The sequence below is a fragment of the Cheilinus undulatus genome, linkage group 16 (assembly GCF_018320785.1).
Source record: "Cheilinus undulatus linkage group 16, ASM1832078v1, whole genome shotgun sequence".
NCBI lineage: Eukaryota > Metazoa > Chordata > Actinopteri > Labriformes > Labridae > Cheilinus > Cheilinus undulatus.
In genome coordinates this window covers 28792702-28814600 of record NC_054880.1, presented here as the reverse complement: position 1 = coordinate 28814600, position 21899 = coordinate 28792702, and the positions used below count along the sequence as shown (strand labels likewise).

Genomic DNA, 21899 nt, shown 5'->3' with positions numbered 1-21899 from the left:
AGGAAGTAGGTGATAGGTAGCACCCTATGACTGCCTGGTACCAACCATTAGCTGCAATTTACTTTAAAGCTGTAAGGATGATCCGCTTTTTGATGGATTATCACATTTACAGTGAGCCTGCTGGGATGTTACTGAGCAATCATTGCTGAGATGTCAGTGATGCATTTCTCTGCCTGCTTTCTCCTGGTAAAACTCAACAAAATTCACTGATTTAATTGTACTTATCTGACTTTGATGTTGTCTTTCTTTTCAGCTGGCTGTACCTTTGATGAGGACTCCGACCCTGGCTTGTGTGAGTACCGACAGGGCCAAGAGGACGACTTTGACTGGCAGCTGATCAGGACCTACAACTGGCCTCATCCTACCCCGGATCTTCTTAGAGGTAGATGCAAATCTTAATCACAGTCAAAAGTGAAAAAACCTTTGTGACGCCAAAGGCTGGCACACATTATTGTGCCAGTTGTAAGCCTGATTCCTTACTTGGGGTACAACCCTGCTGCAAGGTCATCTGTGCCCCCCTGAGCAGGATTGTTATGTGAGAACAGCCTGCCAGGAAGTAAACTGACTGAAGAAGAAAGTACAACAAAAGCACAACCCTGATATTTGTTAGTAACATGATGCATGAAGTTTGGTGCATGCCAGAAATAGAGAAGCAACTTCTTGATTAGTGGCGACAACGCAAGTGTTTTAACTGTATGTCTCATCAAACATACCACAATTCAGGTGACAAGGGAAGGATGTGGACCAAAAGTGCAACCATAACACCATCAGATTAAAACAAACAATTGCCCATGCTTTAATGAGTAAAACCTAAACAAAACATGCATGTATATAACCTTGCAAAGCAGATGGATACGCCCATTTCCTTGTTTCTCACTGGCAAATCCATCTTGCAAAGCTCCCTTCTGAATCACTTGGGCCCGGTTAGAAAGTGAAAGGACCAATCAGTGAGGGGCAGTACTTTTGGGCGCTGCGGAGAAAGTTGCTATAGCGTCAGTTTTATCAGAACTTGACAACATTTCTTTATTAAAAGAAGAACAAAGAACAGCACTGACAGAACGTTCATCTTCCAGGTTAGTATATATACATAAGGGCTGCATGGTAATACAGTGGTAAACGCTAGCGCCACTCAGCAGGAAGTGTCCTGGTTCAGATTCTGACTGTAATGTGTTGATTTTGGATGCTCTCCCTATGCATGGGTGACTTTTTTCTTCCTTGCACAGACCAAAGAAGTGCTCGTTAGGTTAACTGGTGAGTCTAAAACTGGAGATATATGCTCTTTCATCTTGCGTAGGTGTATGCATTCAGCTGTTTAATGAGCATTCTTGTCAGGTAGCAGCAGGGCTTGACATCAACACTCAACAATCCGTACAATGTGAGTGGATTTTATCCATGACTGGTATCACATTGACAACCACTAGCTACTTTGGTGGGGTGAATTAATCAGTGCTGCCACTTGTGTTTCACCAAAACTGTGCTTGACTGTATTTGTAAATTAGATGCTTATTGCAGTGAGACTGCAAACTTTTTCAGTTTGTGTTTTCTCCAGGTCAGATGAGGAGAAATCCTGAAAAGTGAGGGAACTACAGTGATCATTAACATTTCAAAGCATCATAAATCCAGTTCAAGTAAATTTAAGCATGTCATGGTTATATTCAACGTTATTTCCCAGCAACAGTATTAGGGCTTGTAAAAACTCAGAGTGGCTACTACCTAGGAAACCCATAGAAAGTTTTTATCAAGCCCTGCTATATGTGACGCTTTTTACTAGAGGGCACACCAGAGAGCTTGGGCTGTTTAAAACTACCTGATGTGCTGGATGTAAACATGGAGGTTGCTTAAATGTTAATTCTGAGGTTTGAACTAACATAATAGTGATATCCCGATACAGTAGTAACATTAGATCAGCTCACTGATGACTGGTTGTCAGAACACATCATCTAAACTTTGTTTCTACAACATTTTCCTCTGTGCCCAGCCTAAACATCCTGGTGTATTGGTTTAATTAGTGCCTGTGTTAGCTAGTGATTTTCAGCTGACTGACGTGGTCATTAAAAAAGACAAAAGGAGTCCTTGTGAATGACCCTTTGTATAGTTTTTTGTTGTGTCACAATATCCTAAGATATATATTGTTTAGATTATTTTTGGGGCTTTTTGCCTTTATTTGGATAGGATAGCTGAAGACAGAGAAAATATGGGGAGAGAGGAGGGGGATGGCATGCACCAAACAGTGCAGGGACCGGGAATTGGTCCTGCGACCAGTGCATTAAGAACTATAGCCTCTGTATATGGGCGTCTGCTCTACCCTCATCAGATATTTATTTAATGCAAAAATTTATGAAAGTGCAACCTCATTACATTCCTAATCCCATTATTTTCAGAAGTTTATAGCCTACATTGATCTCCAAAACAGGATTATCTGTCTCCACTAGCTTGACAAATATGTTTGTCTCTGATCAGTGACAGTAACACATCACAAAAATGTGGGGAACTGTGGACTTGATGTATCAATTTGTCTCTAAGAACTTGGACCTGTTTGATTAAGTCAGAAGCAGTATAAGGGAGGAGCTGGGGTAGAGGAGAGTTGCTGCTACAGCTTGCAGAGAGATCTTCAGCACAGAGTAGAACATGAGAACAATAGCGTGCTTGGAGCAAATCAGCTGGCCATCAGCTGATGAGGGCTTGTGTGAGATCAGCTGATCTCAATTATAGCAGCACTTGACTCAGTGGTCTGCCTTAACTAATGCTACAAGCCCGATTTGTCTTTGTGCACACTGCATCTTGTGTTCATGTCACTTTAAATTTTGAGGACATACAGAGCTGATGCGTCAAACCAGCACTGGGGACCTATGGTAGTCATCAGGTGTCCACGTATGTGTTGTTAATAGCAAGCAATCTCCAGTCTGAATTGTGCATAGTTGTGAGTGTGCCTGGTTGTTTGTCTCTGTGATTGACTGGTGACCGATTCAGGATGTACCTTTCCTCTCCCCCAGAAGCAAATTTAAAGCCCTTTGACTTTCATAAGGAAGCAGCAGTAAGAAGAGAAACCAGAAACTAAAATGCAGCAGAGAAAGTTTCCCAGCCTTCCTCTTCTAAGCAGACAGACTGTCATTAAAACACTATCTCAGCTCTGAAGTCGGGCTCCTGCTGCAGGTATCTGCAAATATTTGTGTTGTTAAAACAAACATGCATCAGAGAAGCTCTGAGAGTCTGATGATATTTACCGTGTGGTCTAGAAATAGTCATAAACACAAAAACACATCACAGAAAAACTTGCTGGTCTACTATAAAGAAGGCCTGCCGCAGCTTTTATGTGCTGCACTGCCATTACGGCAGCTCTGAATAAAATAATGACACATTTAATGAAAACAAAATTACAGAAAACTGAATGGGGCTGTTTGTGCAGGAGTCTGTCAGTTACAGAGCGTCCAAACAGGGACGATGATAACTTCCGAGTACAAACAGCAGGACAATCATAAAGGGTTTGGTCCAAGATAAAGAGCAACAGAACTTTATTATCTGCTAATGGTGTGGGAGCTGCTCCTAAAAGAAAGATGTTTACATATTCCATTAACTGGATATACTCTCACTAAACATCTCATTAGGTATGACTTTGAATTTGCCTGGTCTGGTAGACTTTCTTGTTTTTTTATGCTAAATTCTTACTCTACCATTCATTCCTATTTTAATGCTCACTTTAAATCATCTGGGAGATTTTCCAAAATGCTCGGTTTGCAACGTGCCTCTAGAATATCTTAATTTGAAGGGCCATGCAGCCCTAGCCTTGGCACCTCACCCTACCCCTCCATCACGGCAAGAATAGTGTAACCATTCCATTCCAGTTCATCCCAAAGGTGCATGGGGGGATTGAGGTCGGGGCCCTGGTGGGCCTGTCAGGTTCTTCCACACCAAACTCATCAAAAATTCACAGTCATTATAGTCAGTCACAGTCATGTTGGAATAGAAAAAGGCCTTCTCCAAACTGTTGCCACACAGTTAGAAGCATAGTATTTTATCCATAATGTCCTGGTATGCTGAAGCATTAAGATTGCCCTTCACTGGAGAAAAGGGCCTAGCCCAAACCCTGAAGAACCACCCCATACAATCATCTCTCCTCCACTAAACTTTACAGTTTAGTGGAGGATTATGACATAACAACATCTTTTTATTGTCTTGTTTTATGAAAAGAGAAAACACAGTATACAAGTTGTCAAATGACACACTTCTTAAGGAAAAATAAAGGAAGTAATACAAAGTAAAATGAGACAAAAACATATAAAACAGCAACCCTATAAACACTCAAATCTCTTCATCAGTCCATGATGACGATTCCTCATTTGATAAGCCATTACTGTAAAATAAATAAATAAATAAATAAATAAAATGTTCCATACACACTAAAAATTGTCAAGTTTGTTCTTCTGTAGAATAGCTGGTCATTTCAAGAGCAAGATAAAAATTCATTCCTTTCAACCACTGGGACACACTATCTTTCAGCCCCAAGGAAACATACATTAAGCACTGACATCCAGGTAGATATTAAGAATCCATATTTTGGGGTTAAGAGGAACTTCTTTACCCATAAATTTGCTGCTTATATTTAAAACACTTTTCCAGAAACAAAATATTAAAGGACACTCTCACATGCGGTTTAACAGAGACCCCTTCTGGTCACCACATTAAATGCACACATCAGGAATATTGGGGTTAAATTGGTATAGTCTTACTGGAGTGATGTATTGTCTACACCAAACTTCATTGTCAATGCAGTCGAACAGGTAACGATCTTTTCACATCCGCTAACCCAGACAGAAAAGCATGATTGGTCACTCCACAGGTCACATTTCCAGTATCGATGTTATGCCACTCCTTCTGACGCATGACTTAACTCGGTGATGTAAGGCTTGCATGCAGCTGCTTGGCCGTGGAAATCCATTCCATGAAGCTCCCATCATACAGTGTTTATGCTTACATTTATGCAAGTGGTAGTTCAGAACTGCTCAGCTAGGGAATCAGAAGAGAGTTGGCATTTTCTTCCACTTCATGGCTGAGTTGTTGTTACTAAACGCTTCCATTTTCTAATAATATCACTTACAGTTGCCTGTGGAAAATCCGCAGGGATGAAATTTTGCAAAGGTGGCATCTATCACAGTACCACGCTTGAAGTCCCAGAGCTCTTCAGAATGACCCATTTTATACCACAGATGTTTGCAAACAGAGACTGCATGGCTAGGTAATGTGGCAACAGGTCTGATTGAATCACCTGAATTCAATAATAAACAATTTAGAACTGAAAGGGTGACAGAATTTAATTTTTGTGCCTTCTGTTGCACTCTAATGTGAAGTTGCTGTGTGTATAAAAAGAAGCAGTAAAAATCATGTTACAGTAAATAAGTCGATTTTAAGACTCAGATAAAGTGCCATGTATTATATCTTTGATTCTATCCCTTAGAAAAGTTAATGTGCTAAATAACAGCTCATAAAAGAAGCCTTTGTTCAAACAGCAGTGACTAAAACTTTTCCTCAAAGAGCAAAAACCTGCACTTTGAGTCTTAACAAAGAAAAATAACACATCCTTTAGAAGCTGAAATTAGTGAACCTTTGACAAAGAATCAATTTTTAGACAAAAAGCCTCAGACTTCCTGCAAAAAAAGTTTATTTCCTGCCATCAGATGAGTCGTTCAAGCTTTGGAATTTTATTATGCCCCCCCATCTGAGCTGGAATCTCTTTTAAATAAACTACAGATGCACTCTGCTCTGTCTCATTTCTACAGCCTCTACAAACTGCAGCAAGTTTGGTGGATGATGCAAGAAATTCTTAAAACAAGATCACCCTGGTTAAAAATAAAGTAGAAGCTGACGAATAATGATTACACATCGCTGACCTGCGGTGAAATCCGGCTGCTCTCACCAGAAATCACAGCAGGCTCTCATCGTGTGTTAAAGAAAGTTTGAGCACGTGTTATTTCCTCTCTAGTTGAATGTTTTCAGATGCTAAAATGGACCTGCAGTCTCCGTGCCTGCACGCTCACCAGGTTCTCTCCGTGATTTATGCCAAATATGTTATTTCTCTGGACTGTGCTCCATCATCAAACCCCTGACAGCTTGTTTTCCCACATTCACTCCCTCGCTGCTTTTCTATTTAATCCTGTCATGCATCTACACAGGTGGCCTGCATCCAATCAGCGCTGACATTTTACATATATGTGTCTATTTAAAATGGCCTGTTTTTCTACAGTGCAGCCATACATCTGTGAGGAAACACTTATAGAAGTGTGCACCGTTCTGGTTATAGGCTGCTGGCTCGGGTAAATTGTTGCAATTTGTGGAAAGAGCTGACAGACATCCGGGATTTCATAATTCATTCGCAGTTATCAAGAGCTTGTTCCGCTGTTCCAGGCACGGCTCCCCTGGGGCATGCTGGGTATGTTAAGGAACTCGGCGGGATTGGTGGAGTCTAACATGGGTCATTGCTGATTACACTTCCTGGTGTTCCTCAGGGGCTGGCAGCGCCACAAAGGCAATGCTTTATCTTCTTTTCATCCATTAGAGAAGGTCAATTTCAGTCGGGATGAGCACACGCTCCGATGAGTGGAAGTCCAGATTGTAGAGCATAAGATGAAGGTGGGATTAATAGCCATGTCAAATATCATATTCTGATTAATATGTTGGAAGGTGTTTTTATTTTCTTTGTTATTTATACATACTTTCTAATTTAAGCTTTATTTTGAAAGCAAAATACACAATGCAGTCAGCATAAAATGTTTCACAAAATGAAAACCAAAACACAAGCAAAAATTTCATGAGGCAACATAATTAGAAACAGTGAGCTGTAAAACATCTTTACACAAATTGAAGACATTAAGCATAAGAGCTGGTTGCCCAGAAAAACTAAGCAATCGGGGGCAGTAGTAAGAAAGGTGACCAATAACCTGATGGTCACTCTGACTGAGCTCCAGAGATCCTGTGTGGATATGGGACAAAGTTCCAGAAGGAAGTTTGGAGGGGAAACTGGTTGTATTTTAAGGTTTACAATAGGTCCAGCGACAGGTTAAAAAACACAAGAAGTTTGCATTGATTGTGAGCTGGTTCTGCATCGATGCAGCATAGTTCACATCATCATGGAAAATGTTATTCTCAACACCACTAGACGGTTTCATATATCTATTGCAGAGAAATTTCACATCCATCTGGGAAACCCATAGTGTTTGTGAAGGGCAGAACTTGAAAAATATTCTCATAGGATGATGGCATTAACGTTCTGTCACATTCTGCATGGGTCAGTCAGAGTGACAAGGCAATATGAGGTAGTGGCCATGCACAGCTCTGGTAAGTAATGTTAGCCAGGCTGGCAGGGGCTGTTTGTGGAGCTAGTGGGTGGATCAAACTCATGCTTAGGCTAGTCAGGAGTATTCTAAAAACATCCTCTGTCAAGAAATTCTTTAAGTGTGGTTCTTTGTTCCTCTTTTAAAAAAGAAATGCTGTCCAGATAAAATGTGCCACTATATATTAGCTACATCTCATCTAATTGTAATGCAGCCAATGCTACCGACTTTCAGTGCAACTACACTCGTGAACCGTAGTCTGATTTGCAGTCTACTACATGAACGGTGGTCTGAATAAGGTTTTTGTTAATAAAATTTTTGTTGACCTGATGCCTTGTGCATTCTGGTTACAGTGGAAACAGACCATGATATGTGCTGTGGTAAGACAAAGACTGACTAAAATGGGAGCGGTTTGTTCTGAAATGCACGGCACGGTTGGATGCTATTCAAATGGACTACATGAAAATGGTGGGCTAAAAGCACACACAAGACACAGACACAAACAGAAAGTTTATTGTTGTACATTTTCTTCCCTGTTGAACATCACATCAATATGTAGTACAGGGAAGTGTAATTGATTTGCTGTCAAGCTGTGAGGGAGCTTTCTGTATTTGTTAGAATGGAAAAATGACTTTACCTGCTCGTCTTGAGTATGAAGTCAGCTTCATTGGTTATGTTTGGCAGAGCGTTGAAGACAGATCTTTCTTAACGTGCTGTGTTTACCCTGCAGCTCACAGAGAATATGCAAGGTCAGAGATTTCCACGAGGACCTCTAAAGCAAAGTATACATTCTACCTCGAGTTTTTCCAAGGGCTTTAAATTCTTTCTGAGACGCTAAAGAGACTGCAATTGAGACAACAACTTAGTTTATTGGGCACCAGCAGCTCAATAGTATTGATTTGCGTCCAGCAGCCAGTGGAATACCAATGACATGAAACATTACAGCTAAAAAGGAACATGTTACGCCCTTCAGCTCTGCAGGGTTTTTTTTAAAACCACTGGGCTTCTTCAGAATCTCTCAGCCAGCTTGTCAGAACCATAATGCAGGATGTGAGATGCCTTTTTTTCTTTTCATTTGGAGCAATGTGGGAATGTAGACATAATACCTGAGCATGGTGGGCAGTGTTTCTGCTGCTCTTTTAATGGTAAATTAAACTGCTGGATCAGAACAGCCAGATTCACTGAAGCTTTAAGGAGATTTTCCTGGAGTTGTGTTGAACTAAACCCACTACAGGCAATGGCCATGTGGCCATGTTTAGGTCTTTGATGCACTAGGGTCCCTTTGAGAACTGGTCAAAAAACTAATCCTGATAAAAAAAGTATACAAAATTTAATTCATGTTATTTCTAGAAAATTCCCTGATGGATTGAGAACTGATTATCAGGACTCCTTGTGCTGCTCTGTTGAGCAAAAGAAGTAAAAGGATGTTGTTGACTGAATAAGGATTACTTAAGTGATTCTTTTATCAGGGTACGCTGCCACCTGTAGGACATTCCAGTGCACTGCAAGGCTAAGTAGACTGACCAACTGCTAATCCAGCTGCTATATCAGAACAATAGATATGACCATTATCAGTATTAGTATCCGCTGATGTCACTCAAAGGTTATTAAAGGTGACAAAACATGTGACTGGGGCATACTTAAAAATTGTCTTTTGCAAATAGCATCTTTCTTTGTGCCACATGCTTTTGTGAATGAAAGTAGTTCAGTGTTTAATTAAGCACACGTAGTGTAGCCATGTGGGGTTCATTGCAGTTTGTTTAAACAACATTAGATAGTTAATCTTTGTCAGCTTGGGAAAAATAACCACCTGTAAATCAAAGTGAAACATTTCCCATGAAGTTAATAGAAAGACAACCTGAAAGGAAAAACAGAACATTAATTAGTTGTTGGTATTTAAGCAGATGGTTGAGAATTTAAATGCATATTGCCATACAAATCAAATATAGAAAAGCTCTTTTTATTCATTTTCCGTGCCACTTAAAATGTTGGCAGAAACAGACGTTATAGTCCAGAGAAGATAAGACCTTACCCAGACGCGGCACATTTATCCAATCAAAGACATGATGTCTGCTTTGAGATTTCTTCAAACACTCATCCCCACCTTTTCAAACAGGAACTGAATGCAAATATGATTTGGCTCCCAGGCAAAAAAAAAAGTCATCATCATTGGCAGCTTTGGTTCAGAATAAATCACCTTTGAGCCAGAAAGACTATCACAGCAGCAGCCCAACATGCACCGTTAGCTTTGTGAAACTTTGCAGACTCCTGAGGCTCCTCTTCCTTCAAACTTCCCTCTCAGGGTTTGAAAGTGTTCCTCATTTGCAGAGCAGAACTTCAAACTATGTTTTCTTTTTTCTGCCTCCACCTTCTGCCCTCTCGCCTGTCCCTGCTCTGCTTTTTTCTCTCTCTAACACTGCTGGCTGTGATGATCCAGGGCAAAATGACTCTTTGCATTTAAATGGCACATTAACAGAGAGCAGCTTCTCTTGATCACGTGACTTTTTCATAAGTTTGTTTTCAGTGTAGGGTCTCGTTATTGAAGTTTTAAGCATGAACTATGAACAGCTGAAGGGCCTAGCCATAAATACTAGTAGGTGTGCTACTACAGTAGCTGGGGATGATTAAAAGAAGCATGCTGTGGGTGCGACTTGTGGTGGTTGGCACAGCTGTAAATACTGTCACTTGTTACTTCCACCAAAAAACCCAACTAATTGTAGCCAAGTTAATTATATGAAAACAAAACTCCAACAAGTTCTCCACAATTAAAGTATCCAATATTTACTTGGTTTCTATGCTGTTATTTTGAAAGTCATGTTGGAAAATGGGGTGTTTTTTGGCTAGAGCAAGCTATAGGAAACTCAGCATAGTTTTTAAGGGCTGCAGCGATTTCTGTCCACCTTTTTTGCTCCATGATACAAAGGGGAGGACAGGTCAAAGTGGCATTCTTACTGTCTGCTCACCTCCTCCAGTTTTCCTCTTTGTCATCTGTCTAGCTGAACCGTGGGCTCCTTTTCTCCCTACTTTATTTACTAGTTTCCAGCTCCTATTTCGTACTTGCAAGACTGCTCCTGGTGTTTGTTGACTATGTTCATATAATAAAACAACATGATTTGCTGAAGACAAGAGTAAACTTGTGATCATTTTAAACCTTGATTTTGTTGCACAGGGATTGAGTGTGAACAGCCCGTTTCAAGTCCAGCCACAAATTACCTCTTGGATTCAGGTCTGGGCTTTGACTCCAGGACATTTACCTTGATGTCTTTGAACTGTTTCTGTGTAGCTTCACTGTATGCTTTGGTACAGTGTGTTACTGGAAAATAAGTGGTAGTTCTCCTGCAGACTGAATAACATTGTCCTCCAGGGTTTTCCTATATTTTGTCGCATTTTATCCCCTATCTTTCCAAAGCGTCTAGGGCGGGCTGCCAAGAAGCATCCCTGCAGCATGATGCTGCCCTCACTATGCTTCACGGTGGGGGATGGTGTGTTTGTGATGATGTGCAGTGTTTGTGTCAACCAAACATGGCATCTAGTGGCCATGATTGATTTCTAAAATTAATTAAAGGGTAAAACATCCAAGGGGTAAATACTTTACAGGGCTGTACATTAACTTTTTTTGCCCATAGCGGTGGTGCTACAGAGGTTGACAATCTTGTAGCACAGAACAAAAAACCTGTAGCACAATATATAAAATGTTTGTTACATCTCCAAAACCAATATGTTACCAAAATATATGCCTAGTAAGTGAATGTACTTGAAAAACAAAACCAAAATGGCCTAAATTACAGCTTTCATTAATATCTACCAAAGCAAACAGTCAATCACAGAGAAGAGAGATGCTGATGGTTCATCTCCACATTCAGACACAAAACAAGAGCCAACTGCTGGGAGCTGACTAACTTTATAGAAGTGTGGTGCTTGAAGATGAGTAGAGCAATATGATTGGCTGGAATCTGCTGAATTTGCTGGATCTACTGGAATCCTTTTGTTTATATTCATCATGTTTTTTTTTTGTTTTTTTTTTTTTTACTTTTGGCAGGACTGACAGACAGCTGAAGTCTTTTTCTGTGTTCATCCTTATAACTTAAACTTTAGTATGTTCTAGAGACTTAAGTGTTTCTTAAAGAAACACTTCAGGATGTTCATCCTTTAACTGTTTTTAAAGGACTTACGTGTTAGGTCTAATCTACATTTATATATTGGTATTGATATCGGCTAAATTTAATTTGTAAATATCCCCATATAGTATAAACCCTAATATTGTGCATTCCTAGTCAAACTAAGAAATATAGTAAAGTTTTATGTTCTATGTGGGCCTTTTTTAATGGATTTCTTGCAGGCCAATTCAAAAGGACCAAGGGTTACAGTTGGCCCACAGCCCATAGTTTCAATACCCCTTATATATTTACTGATACTCAGAGTAATAGGACAGTATTCCTAACATTAGTAGAAATTAATTAAACACTGTAAGAGTTTGGTCCATATTGTAGTATCACACTGGGGTCTGATGTTTATAGAGCTAATGTAAATGAACAGACACTCTTTTCTCTCTAACAGTGTAATCATAACATCGGTACTGTTGGAGTTCAATGGTAATTTAAAAAATTCTATCTCTAAGTCGCGTCTTTACCCTAACAATACACACAAAGTTTATGCAGTGTGGGGCTGTATTAATCTACTTCTCCGTGCTCCTGTTTCTCTCTCCCTCGTACACTGCTGTCTGTCTGTCCATGTCATATTGGACCTGTATGCTTAATTCAGACGCGTACTGTCTTGTTAACAAAACAGCAGCAGCTATGATATTAGTGGAGAAAAAAATGCATTGTTTTATACATTAATCTTTAATCAGAGGTTTGCGCTGAGAGCTCTGTCCTCTCACTGACAGCCAACTCACTGCGACCGTCAGTGCATAATTGGAGAGGACAAGGCTAACAGAGAAGTAAGCTAGTAGAAACACGTCTTGAACATCGTTTAGCCTACGTGCCTTAAAATAAAACTTGGGATTAAAGCAGTGCTCCTCTTCAACATAATGACACCTGTACTATGCCTTGAGACTACCCCGTCTGTTAGAGCTGCAGTCACTCTCTCACCATTGTGGAGCGTGGCCGCTCGCACTCCAGACACACAGGATTGTGCTTGACGAGAGGAAAAAACATTCTGCTTGAGTCTAAAATGTATCAGAAATAAGAAATAAATGGACTGGGCATGAAATTCAAATCTCAAATCAAAGTGGAGTGAAGTTTTTGGGGCAACAAGTCAAACCTTAAGTCTTATCTGCACGTCTGGCATGCATACGCCTCTCTCACTTCGTCATAGCACCTGTGCGATGAGGAGTGAAAACCTCTTAGCACTGGTCAATTTTCTCGTAGCATTTGCGACATATATGTTGCACTGTACAGCCCTGCTTTGTATCAGCATTATATTCTTTTGTTGTTATGGCCAATAAGGAAAGATCTTATTCTAATGTACATCTCCTCAGTAACTTTTCTTAAAAGAGAACTTAAAAGTAAACTTTAAAATAAATACTATTTACTTTTACTTAAAAAGATTTATAGACAAGTACTTTTACTTTAACTGAAGTTAATTTTAACCAGAGTAATTGTACTTTTACTCAAGTACAATAGTCATGTCCTTTTTCACCTCTTAACCACGTCCTGTAAAATGAAGCTAATTGCTGATTGGCTATGGACTGTGATGCAACCAGGCCCAGCAACTACTATATTTTTCAAAGTTAGGAGGTTTTATGCTCTTCTTAAAGATGCTGTAAATAGAACCTAATTTTGATGAAAGTTAATGTTTATGATTATCTCTTTACACATTAATGCCCAATTTGAAAATGGATAAACTTAATTGTGATTGTTAAGCATTAAAAAGTGTGAGCCATGCTTTGGCTACTAAGACCTGGTTTGGTCTCAGTTTGCAGCAGAACAAACATTTACTCTTTTGGAAAATGTATAGGAGCCTGTAACACTGGGAATCTTTATCTTTTCCTGAAAAAGTGAAGTTTGTCAGAGCAACTGTTGACTCCTCTGAGGTTGTAAATTCACTTTCTTTTATCAGACTTTAGGGGGGACATAAACTGTGTGTGTGGAGACTGAATTGGCCCTCTAAATGCCACGGGCAATCCATGGGAGACCGGAGAAACGAAAACAGGATGGAGAAATATATTGTGAAGGAGAAAACTCAATGTATTGTGGGTAGATTAAGGAGATAGGCTGGGGGAAAGCGATAAAACTTTTTTTCCCGACTTTTCCATGTGGAACTTTACTTTCCTGTTGCTTTCTTATCCTCTTGTGGCACGTTGGACGATAAAGGCTCTGGGCAAATAGTGAAATTGCACTCAGCAGTTGAGAAAAAATGGACAGCCCCAAAGCCATCTATAACTTCTGTGCTCTCTTTTCAAGTTTGGACCGTAGGCATTACACAGTTGTTGAATTATCCACCGTCAAGAGGGAAATGTACACTTTTTATCCTTGTGCACCAGCCATGTATAGTATTCTATAGAAATTACAGTGACAGCGCATGCTGATTGGCTTATTATGCTGTGAGACAGAAGTGTGATTACACAGGCTTCATCTGATTCACCATTGTCTTTGGAGAACTGCAGCTGACCACTATCATCACTTCATTCAATAGGCGAGACTTTTTAATGGCGGTGTGAACATTGTGCTGCCACATTTTTGAAAGAGATTAAAATATGAGCAGAGAAAGTCTTCATTTGTGAGCTTTGACATGGGAATTATTAGCAGTTTAGTCTTTTTTTTCTCAAAGTGTGACATTTTCTGCACAGATAATGAGGAACCTCAAGAATAACACGTTTAATCTTATTCTCAATCAAAAATAACATGCCACATTCGTTCACTTCGCACAGTTTCTTTCTGTGACTTTTAAATCTTTTTTTATTAAAACATGTCACATTCAATCATAAGCATGAGTTAGCATTATTAATAAAGGTGTGCTTCTTCAGACCCACAGGAGCCATCTGTCACAGCAGCCTGTATGATATGAAGGTTTAAAAATAATGTGTCAGCCCGTCCATAATGACCGTGACTTTAAAGACAGTCCTGTAAACAGAGCACTGTGTGATGCAGGTCATATCAGTTAAAAAAGCTTGTCATAAACATGGCTCATTCCAATAGAAATATGATGGTAACCCCCACCCTCAGCCGTCACTGCTTTTGTTGTGATTTAATTGCACAAAAAGGGTCCAAAAGATACTGAAATAACATGGTGAGACAGGTTTGCCAGGGAGATAAGGAGAGTAAACAACATTTTAAGACGATGTGTTCTTGAAGGGAGTTTGGTTTGAGCATTTTTGTCGGGATGTCAGGAGAATCTGAGTGCAGATAGACGATTTAATGACAGTGCTGATAGGGTTTCTGGCAGGAGTTGAAAGACTCTTCCTGCGGGAATATACAAGTGAGGCACATTCATCTGTTTGCTCTGTGAGATTGGAGTCTTAACATTGGCTATGTATAAAAAAAATGGATTGCTTTTTTGGTCTGAAAACAAGCTACTGTTGAAAATCATGGTGCAACTGCTTGTTCATATTGCGCAGAAGACATTCCATATACATGTAAATGACCATGTTTTCTTAATTACCTGGAGATTGTATTATCTCAAGGCTCAAGTTGAAAAAAATCTTACATAATGTAATGACTAAAAAATGGATATAAGATTACACATTTACCAAAAGGAATGACACTTAACATGCTAGAAATGGGAATGCTAACCATCATCAACTAACTCAGACTGATAGCAGTTCACAGACAGCTCTCCATGTGCTTCCAAAATGGCTCCTAGACTGTCTAAATGTTACCTTAGACTCCCTCTTTGTGTCCTTAAAAAACTCATTTTTTCAGTTTCAGTTTTGCGTCTGTGAATCTGGCTCTGGAGTCCTATGCTAACAAGGGGGTCAATCTCAGCGGCCTCACTAAGCTCTCCACAGTTTATGAAAGGCATTTAGAGTGGATTTGCATTATTTATTAGCTTTGCCTATATGCCCTTCAGTGTTTGCTTGAGCTTTTAATACCTGGTATTAACAGCACATTGCACAGCAAGTGACTCTCCTAACAAACAGGTCTCACCACTGCATAAACAGCCTCTTCTCTCTCTTCCTGAGTAATATGAGGCTGCACATAGTGCAGGTTTACTGATCTTTCTGGATGCTTTATCTCTGTTCTCATTAAGCAGTATAAGCACCATAGACTCATAATGAATCTAACACTGGCTGCTATAAATGCAGTGATTAAATCTTTTTTTTTTTTTCCTTTTATAGTTGGACAGTTATTCATGGTATTACAAAATTAAATAGTAACACATTTAAAAGCATATTACAGCTACCCTTCTCCTCCTAAAACACTTTTGATGCCATACACAACTTATGCCTGAGCAAAGACCACAGAAAAATGGTTTTGTCTTCCTGCTCAACTATAGTTTTAAGTTTCATTTCTCACCTGCTAAGATGTGTCACAACTATAACGTGTCCAGGTGTGGATGTGCACTCAAAAGCACTGCATGCAAATTGCATGCTTGGCATTGATTTAACTTTTGCAGAAGTAACAGTGAGTTTAAGCAGCTATGAAGTTTACAGTTGCTTCTCTGACTTCAGTCAACACCGAAGCCCAAGCCTCCGTGGGCTTAAAAAAACCTAATCATGAGTCAAAACACACCTTTAAATGTTTATTTAAAGGAGTTGCTACATTGCTGGGCTGAAGACAAACCAAGCTGCTCACATCTTGTGTAAAAGCCCCAGACAGAGACACTTTGCAAAGTGAGTGCACTCGCTGTATGTTGCTGTTATTACAGTCATTGTAGAGGAAGGAACACACTTTAGCTGTTCACTAATTTGTTAAATTATTGTTCATTGCCCAAATTTGTGCCAATTTATTGTTTTGAATGCAAAGTATGATTGCATCCCCACTGGCGTTTCTCTCTTTTGTAGATAATATACGCAGCCTAGAAAGCCACACTGAAGTATTTTCAAAGCAGCAGGGCAGACACTTTTTCAAATAAATGTTTATATGAATCATAACATGTATATATTTTTTTGGCTGTTGATCTAAATATACAGCAGCAGTCTGGGAAGCAGGGGTTGTTTGTACTGCTCTGACATATTTTTATTTTCTGCATCACTCCATGTGTATTTATGGAAATATCACTCCAGAGTTAAGTCTACAATGTAAGTGCAAATGGATGTCTGTGTTATATAAGTCAACAGTTATGGGGTGAGGAATGTGAGTAAGAGTGCGAGTGCCTTCCTCTACTTATGTTAAGTGTACAGCAAAGCACAGTGTTGTAGCTAATAGCTCCAGCTGTGATAAAGGTGTTACACAGGTTAAGCTGCTTACTGGCATTTACATTTCCATATCCTCTCATAAATATCCCTGCATACCTGAAATAATAAAATAATTCAAACATCACTTGCACTTCTTACAAGAGCAGCGTAGTGTGATGCGGTGCCTTTGTATATGAGCTCTTATGTTACAGTTTGTAATGGCTGGGATTAGAGAGACAGAGTAGGAGTCACTTTTATTATGCTTCCATGCCCATAATAGCTAAGGGCCAAAGGTCCAAAGATTGTCTGATGTTAAATAGATACTTTTTATACTGTGCCGGTGCCTGGTGCATGAATCAATACTTTTGAGGGGAAAAAAAAAAACATGTATTGAAAGTCAGCTGGAGAATGATAGCTGTCTGGGTATCATAAATGATTTGCAGAAATACACTATATTGATTAAAGTATTTGCTCACCGGCCTTGACTGGCATATGAACTTAAGTGACATCCCATTCTTAATCCATAAGGTTTAATATGATGTTGGTCCACCTTTTACAGCTATAACAGCTTCAACTCTTTTGGGAATACTTTCCACAAGGTTTAGGAGTGTCTTTATGGGAATTTTTGACCATTCTTCCAGGAGCGCATTTATGAGGTCACACACTCATGTTGGATGAGAAGGCCTGGCTCTCAGTCTCAGCTCTAATTCATCCCAAAGGTGTTCTGTCAGGATGAGGTCAGGACTCTGTGCAGGCCAGTCAAGTTCATCCACACCAAACTCTCTCATCCATGTCTTTATGGACCTTGCTTTGTGCACTGGTACACAGTCATGTTGGAACAGGAAGGGGCCATCCCCAAAATGTTCCCACAAAGTTGGGAGCATGGAATTGTCCAAAATCTCGTTGTATACTGAAGCATTCAGAGTTCCTTTCACTGGAACTAAGGGGCCAAGCCCAGCTCCTGAAAAACAACCCCACACCATAATCCCCCCTCCACCAAACTTTACACTTGACACAATGCAGTCAGACAAGTACCGTTCTCCTGGCAACCCCCAAACCCAGGCTGGGCCATCATATTGCCAGATGGAGAAGCGTGATTCGTCACTCCAGAGAACGCATCTCCACTGCTCTAGAGTCCAGTGATGGCATGCTTTACACCACTGCATCCAACGCTTTGCATTGCACTTGATGATGTATGGCTTGGATGCAGCTGCTCAGCCATGGAAACCCATTCCATGAATCTCTCTACACACTGTTCTTGAGCTAATCTCAAGGTCACATGAAGTTTGGAGGTCTGTAGCGATTGACTCTGTGCAATCTGTGTGGCCGCCTCTGTGCACTATGAGCCTCAGCATCTGCTGACCACGCTCCGTCATTTTACGTGGCCTACCACTTCCTGGCTGAGTTGCTGTAGTTCCCAATCGCTTCCATTTTGTTATAATACCACTGACAGTTGACTGTGGAATATTTAGGAGTGAGGAAATTTCACGACTGGACTTGTTGCACAGGTGGCATTCTATCACAGTACCACACTGGAATTCACTGAGCTCCTGAGAGCAACCCATTCTTTCACAAATGCTTGTAGAAACAGTCAGCATGCCTGGGTGCCTGATTTTAAACACCTGTGGCCATGGAAGTGATTGGAACACCTGATTTCAATTATTTGGATAGGTGAGTGAATACTTTTGGCAGTACAGTATATCTTTATTAGATGCCGGTCAAAGAGAAATGGAAATGTGTGTAACATAACACATAAATCAAATTCCATAATGTGTTTCTTACCTTTTATTGGATGGCAGGGTATTAAAATTAAGTATCAGTATCTGTGTTGTAATTTGGTCTGATGTTTTAGTACTGGTACCATCTCAGTACTGGTTTTCTATACTCATCCCTAAGTTTCAGTTAAATAGCAGCATGGTATCTGCAGAGCACAGGCTGATTTCCTCCTCTGAGCTGCACAGTAGATTTGGTAGTAGGTAGAGGGTTCTTGTTGGGGATTCAGATTAAAACAATAAAAAAAAAAATCTATTGCTACAGGATGGTCTCCATTGCCTGCACAGAGCATAAATAAAAGTTGGCATAAATGGTTGCAGTGCAACCATTTATGCCAGCCCAACTGTTTGCACACCACCACTTGCTTTGTCATACTTTACAGAACTATGCTACTAATTTGAAAGTAAACCAGCAGGTGGGACAGGAGGAAAGCAATCATGCCTAATGTTAAAGCACCCTTAATCACATTTTCCAAAACTTTTTTGGAAACATTGTACTTAATGATTTTTTTAATATCAGAATAAGATCATGTTTTTCCTTTTAGTTAAACGTCACTGAGGCATTTTTTTTTTTTTTTTTACATACTGGGGCTGGCAGAGGAACAATGAGGTATTAGTAGGTCCCATTAGAGTTTTATGCTGTTTTGATTTAGTGGCTGCCATGCACACTCGTCTTAGCCAAACTCTCTTTCTCCTTCCTTTCACTGTCAATTATTTCTTCTTTCTTTTGCCTAATTTTAGTTTCATTCTAAACTTGTCTACCTCCTCAAGTACAGCCAGTCTATCTTTAGGAAATATTCCCATATCCCCTTGCTTCCTCTCCCTGTTCCTGTCTCCCTGTCAGCGTAATTGATATATTATATATTATAGGTTCCAGAGTCAGGATGAATCATTTGCATATAATGGGCTGATAACTGATGTACTAATGAAAGCCTAGAGCTGTGCGCAGGAAGGATGAGGCTTACCAGACTAATGGCCATTTAAATAATGCACAATAAGTGATATTTTCCAGCCAGATCAAAACCTCTGGAGCTTTAAAGTCAGGAAAAAGGAGAATACATGGGGAAAGTTTTTGACTGAACTTGTGAACAAAGTAAAAACCCTTCAAAGAACTTTGTCTTAACAAGCATCTGCTGATACCACATAATCTCTGACCTCTGCTCCTGAGAGACCCAACACAAACATTTTTGAAGTACCAAAGCGGAATGTGTGACTTTTCAAGGCCATTCAGCTCAAAAGATCAACTTTATTAATGAAAACTTTTAGAAGTGCTTAATTTAATAACTTTGCTTTGCACAAATGCTGACTAGCCATTAGCGCAGGTGTACATACACTATAGTAGCAGTTTTATCAGAACTGTAGCACCTTTCTTTATTAAAACACCAGCAAAGAACCACACTGTAAGGTTTTCGCTCTTCACCAGACATGCTTTGGCATGAGTTTGCTAGCTGGTAGAAGTGATTGCTACTATTGAAGCTATTATCTTGTAGCTTTAGCAACAGTTTGAGCACATCTGGACATTGAAACAGGAGAAAAGAGCCACATCGACTGCACTTCTCAGAACTGGCCTTGGCCAAGAGTTTTATACACCAACAAGCTCTAACTTTCGTAAACTACGACAAAGCCTAGGTTTTGTATTTAGGATTTTTTATGGCACCAGTTTGGAATCAGAAAACCCAAAAAGTCTTCTAAAAAGTCGCACAGACAATTGAAGCAGTGGTGTGGCATGCAAATCAAGACAGACAGAGAAGCAGCCAGTTATAGTAGTAAGATGTCAGATAATAACGTACAGTGCACAGTAGGTTTGAGTTGGTGCGGAAAAAGGACCTAATTATGTAAGATAGGGAATTTGTTGGGAATCAAGAATTAGTCATTTTAACTTAACATCCAAATTAAAAATGAATAAAAACTTAATATCAGTAACTAACAATAGACACGTGTGCCCAGCTCTGAAAATGTAACAGTAGTGTAGCTTAAACATTAGATTTAAGGCTCTCAGTTGGGTTTTCTTTAGTGCTGAGTTCTAAAGGGTGACAGTAAAGATCTTGTGTTAAAGAACCAAATGCATTTCCACTAAAAATATTGGGTTTGTCTGTTTTTGCCTGGTTTGATGCCAGGTTAGATTTGTTTTCAACTTCCTAGATTAAAAGAGAAAAAACCCTGGTACCCCAGTCTGAGTCGCTCTGTTCTTTATCACACCTTGTCTTAAAATTGAATTAGACAAAAACCTCTGGAGGATATTTTCACATTAACATCACTGAGGAGCTCTGGCCTTTAATGCACCGTTAAAGTATTTCAGCTGATTCTACATGATTTTTGTGACACTGCCTGTGAGCGTAAAACCACCAATCCTCCCAGGATAATGAAGCTGCCACGTCTGGAGGGAGGTTGAAGTTTCACTTGATACTCTGTCTGGTAATTAAACAGACTTTCACTAAAGAGCAACTTTCCTTCAGCCTGACTCAGTGGACTCAGGCCACAGGCTGCTGGTTCACACAGCGGGGGGAGGCTGACGGTTACGCATCGTGGCTTCTTTTCACCTAAGCACCGCTTTCCTCTCACTTCACTCAGGGGTATGCCCTATTTTGGATGTTATATCAGAGAGCTTACTCAACATGTCCCCAATATCTGACTGAGCCTCAGAGACTCCCTGTCCCCGTCTCATGTGAGCACTTCACTTATCCCTGTGGGAAGCTTTGACACTTCCCCTGACCTGCCGAGTGGGAGAAATCTTCCAACCAACTCTCATTTTGGGTCATCAAATACCAGCAATTTGCTGTCTTTGACATTTCTTTCAAGATATTCTCAACAGTGTGGTTTAAGGTTTGTTTTCCTCCTCGTTATGATGAGCATAATGTGATAAGAACTATTATTAAAGAGTCCAGATTCCCAGTACCCACAGAGTTTGTAGTAACCAAAGCACGGCACACATCCATCAATCCTTAATGATTTGTGTGAAGGTTTTAACTGATTTTAATGTGAATTTTTAATTAACAAACAGTTACCAAATCCTTTAACCTCCATTTAGTTTGCTTTGTGTCATTTTCTTAGCAAGAGTTTTTAACATCTGGCACTTTAAAGAGCTTATTAAAAATGCAGGTATCCACTCTGGGTGCTTTTATTGTGAAAAACTGCTTGTTCCATTGATCTACGTGAGATTCTGTTCTTTTGGATCTTAGCTAGCATGACGTCTTACAATACTTTATCAATAATATTTGTGGATCTAAAGTAATCCCTTGATTTTTATGGATGTAACGTACTAAAGTAAACATCAGGATCATGGGGAGTCTTTACGGTATGCTAGGACCATTTTTGTTACTATTTTATGGTGAGGACAGTACAATAGATCTTCACATGTTCATTCTTTCTTTGCAGATGGTGTAGTAGATGCATAGATTGCAACTGCTGTGTTGGTTGGATCTTAAAAGGGTCAGGGATAGAAGAATCAGAACTTCGTAGTGATATATGACATGAAAAAGTTTGTTATATGAGGAGGCAGCACATGGGGTGGACCATCAGACTTTA

General features: G+C 39.8%; 1 protein-coding gene across 5 annotated transcripts in view; it reads left to right on the top strand.

The window, feature by feature from the left end:
* Positions 1–21899, top strand: part of ptprua (protein tyrosine phosphatase receptor type Ua) — a 336553-nt gene that overhangs the window by 99012 nt on the left and 215642 nt on the right. For all 5 annotated transcript variants that reach the window (XM_041808358.1, XM_041808356.1, XM_041808357.1 and 2 more), the window contains exon 2: positions 254–382. In XM_041808358.1, the coding sequence (XP_041664292.1) occupies positions 254–382 (129 nt within the window). The remainder of the gene's footprint in view (positions 1–253; positions 383–21899) is intronic.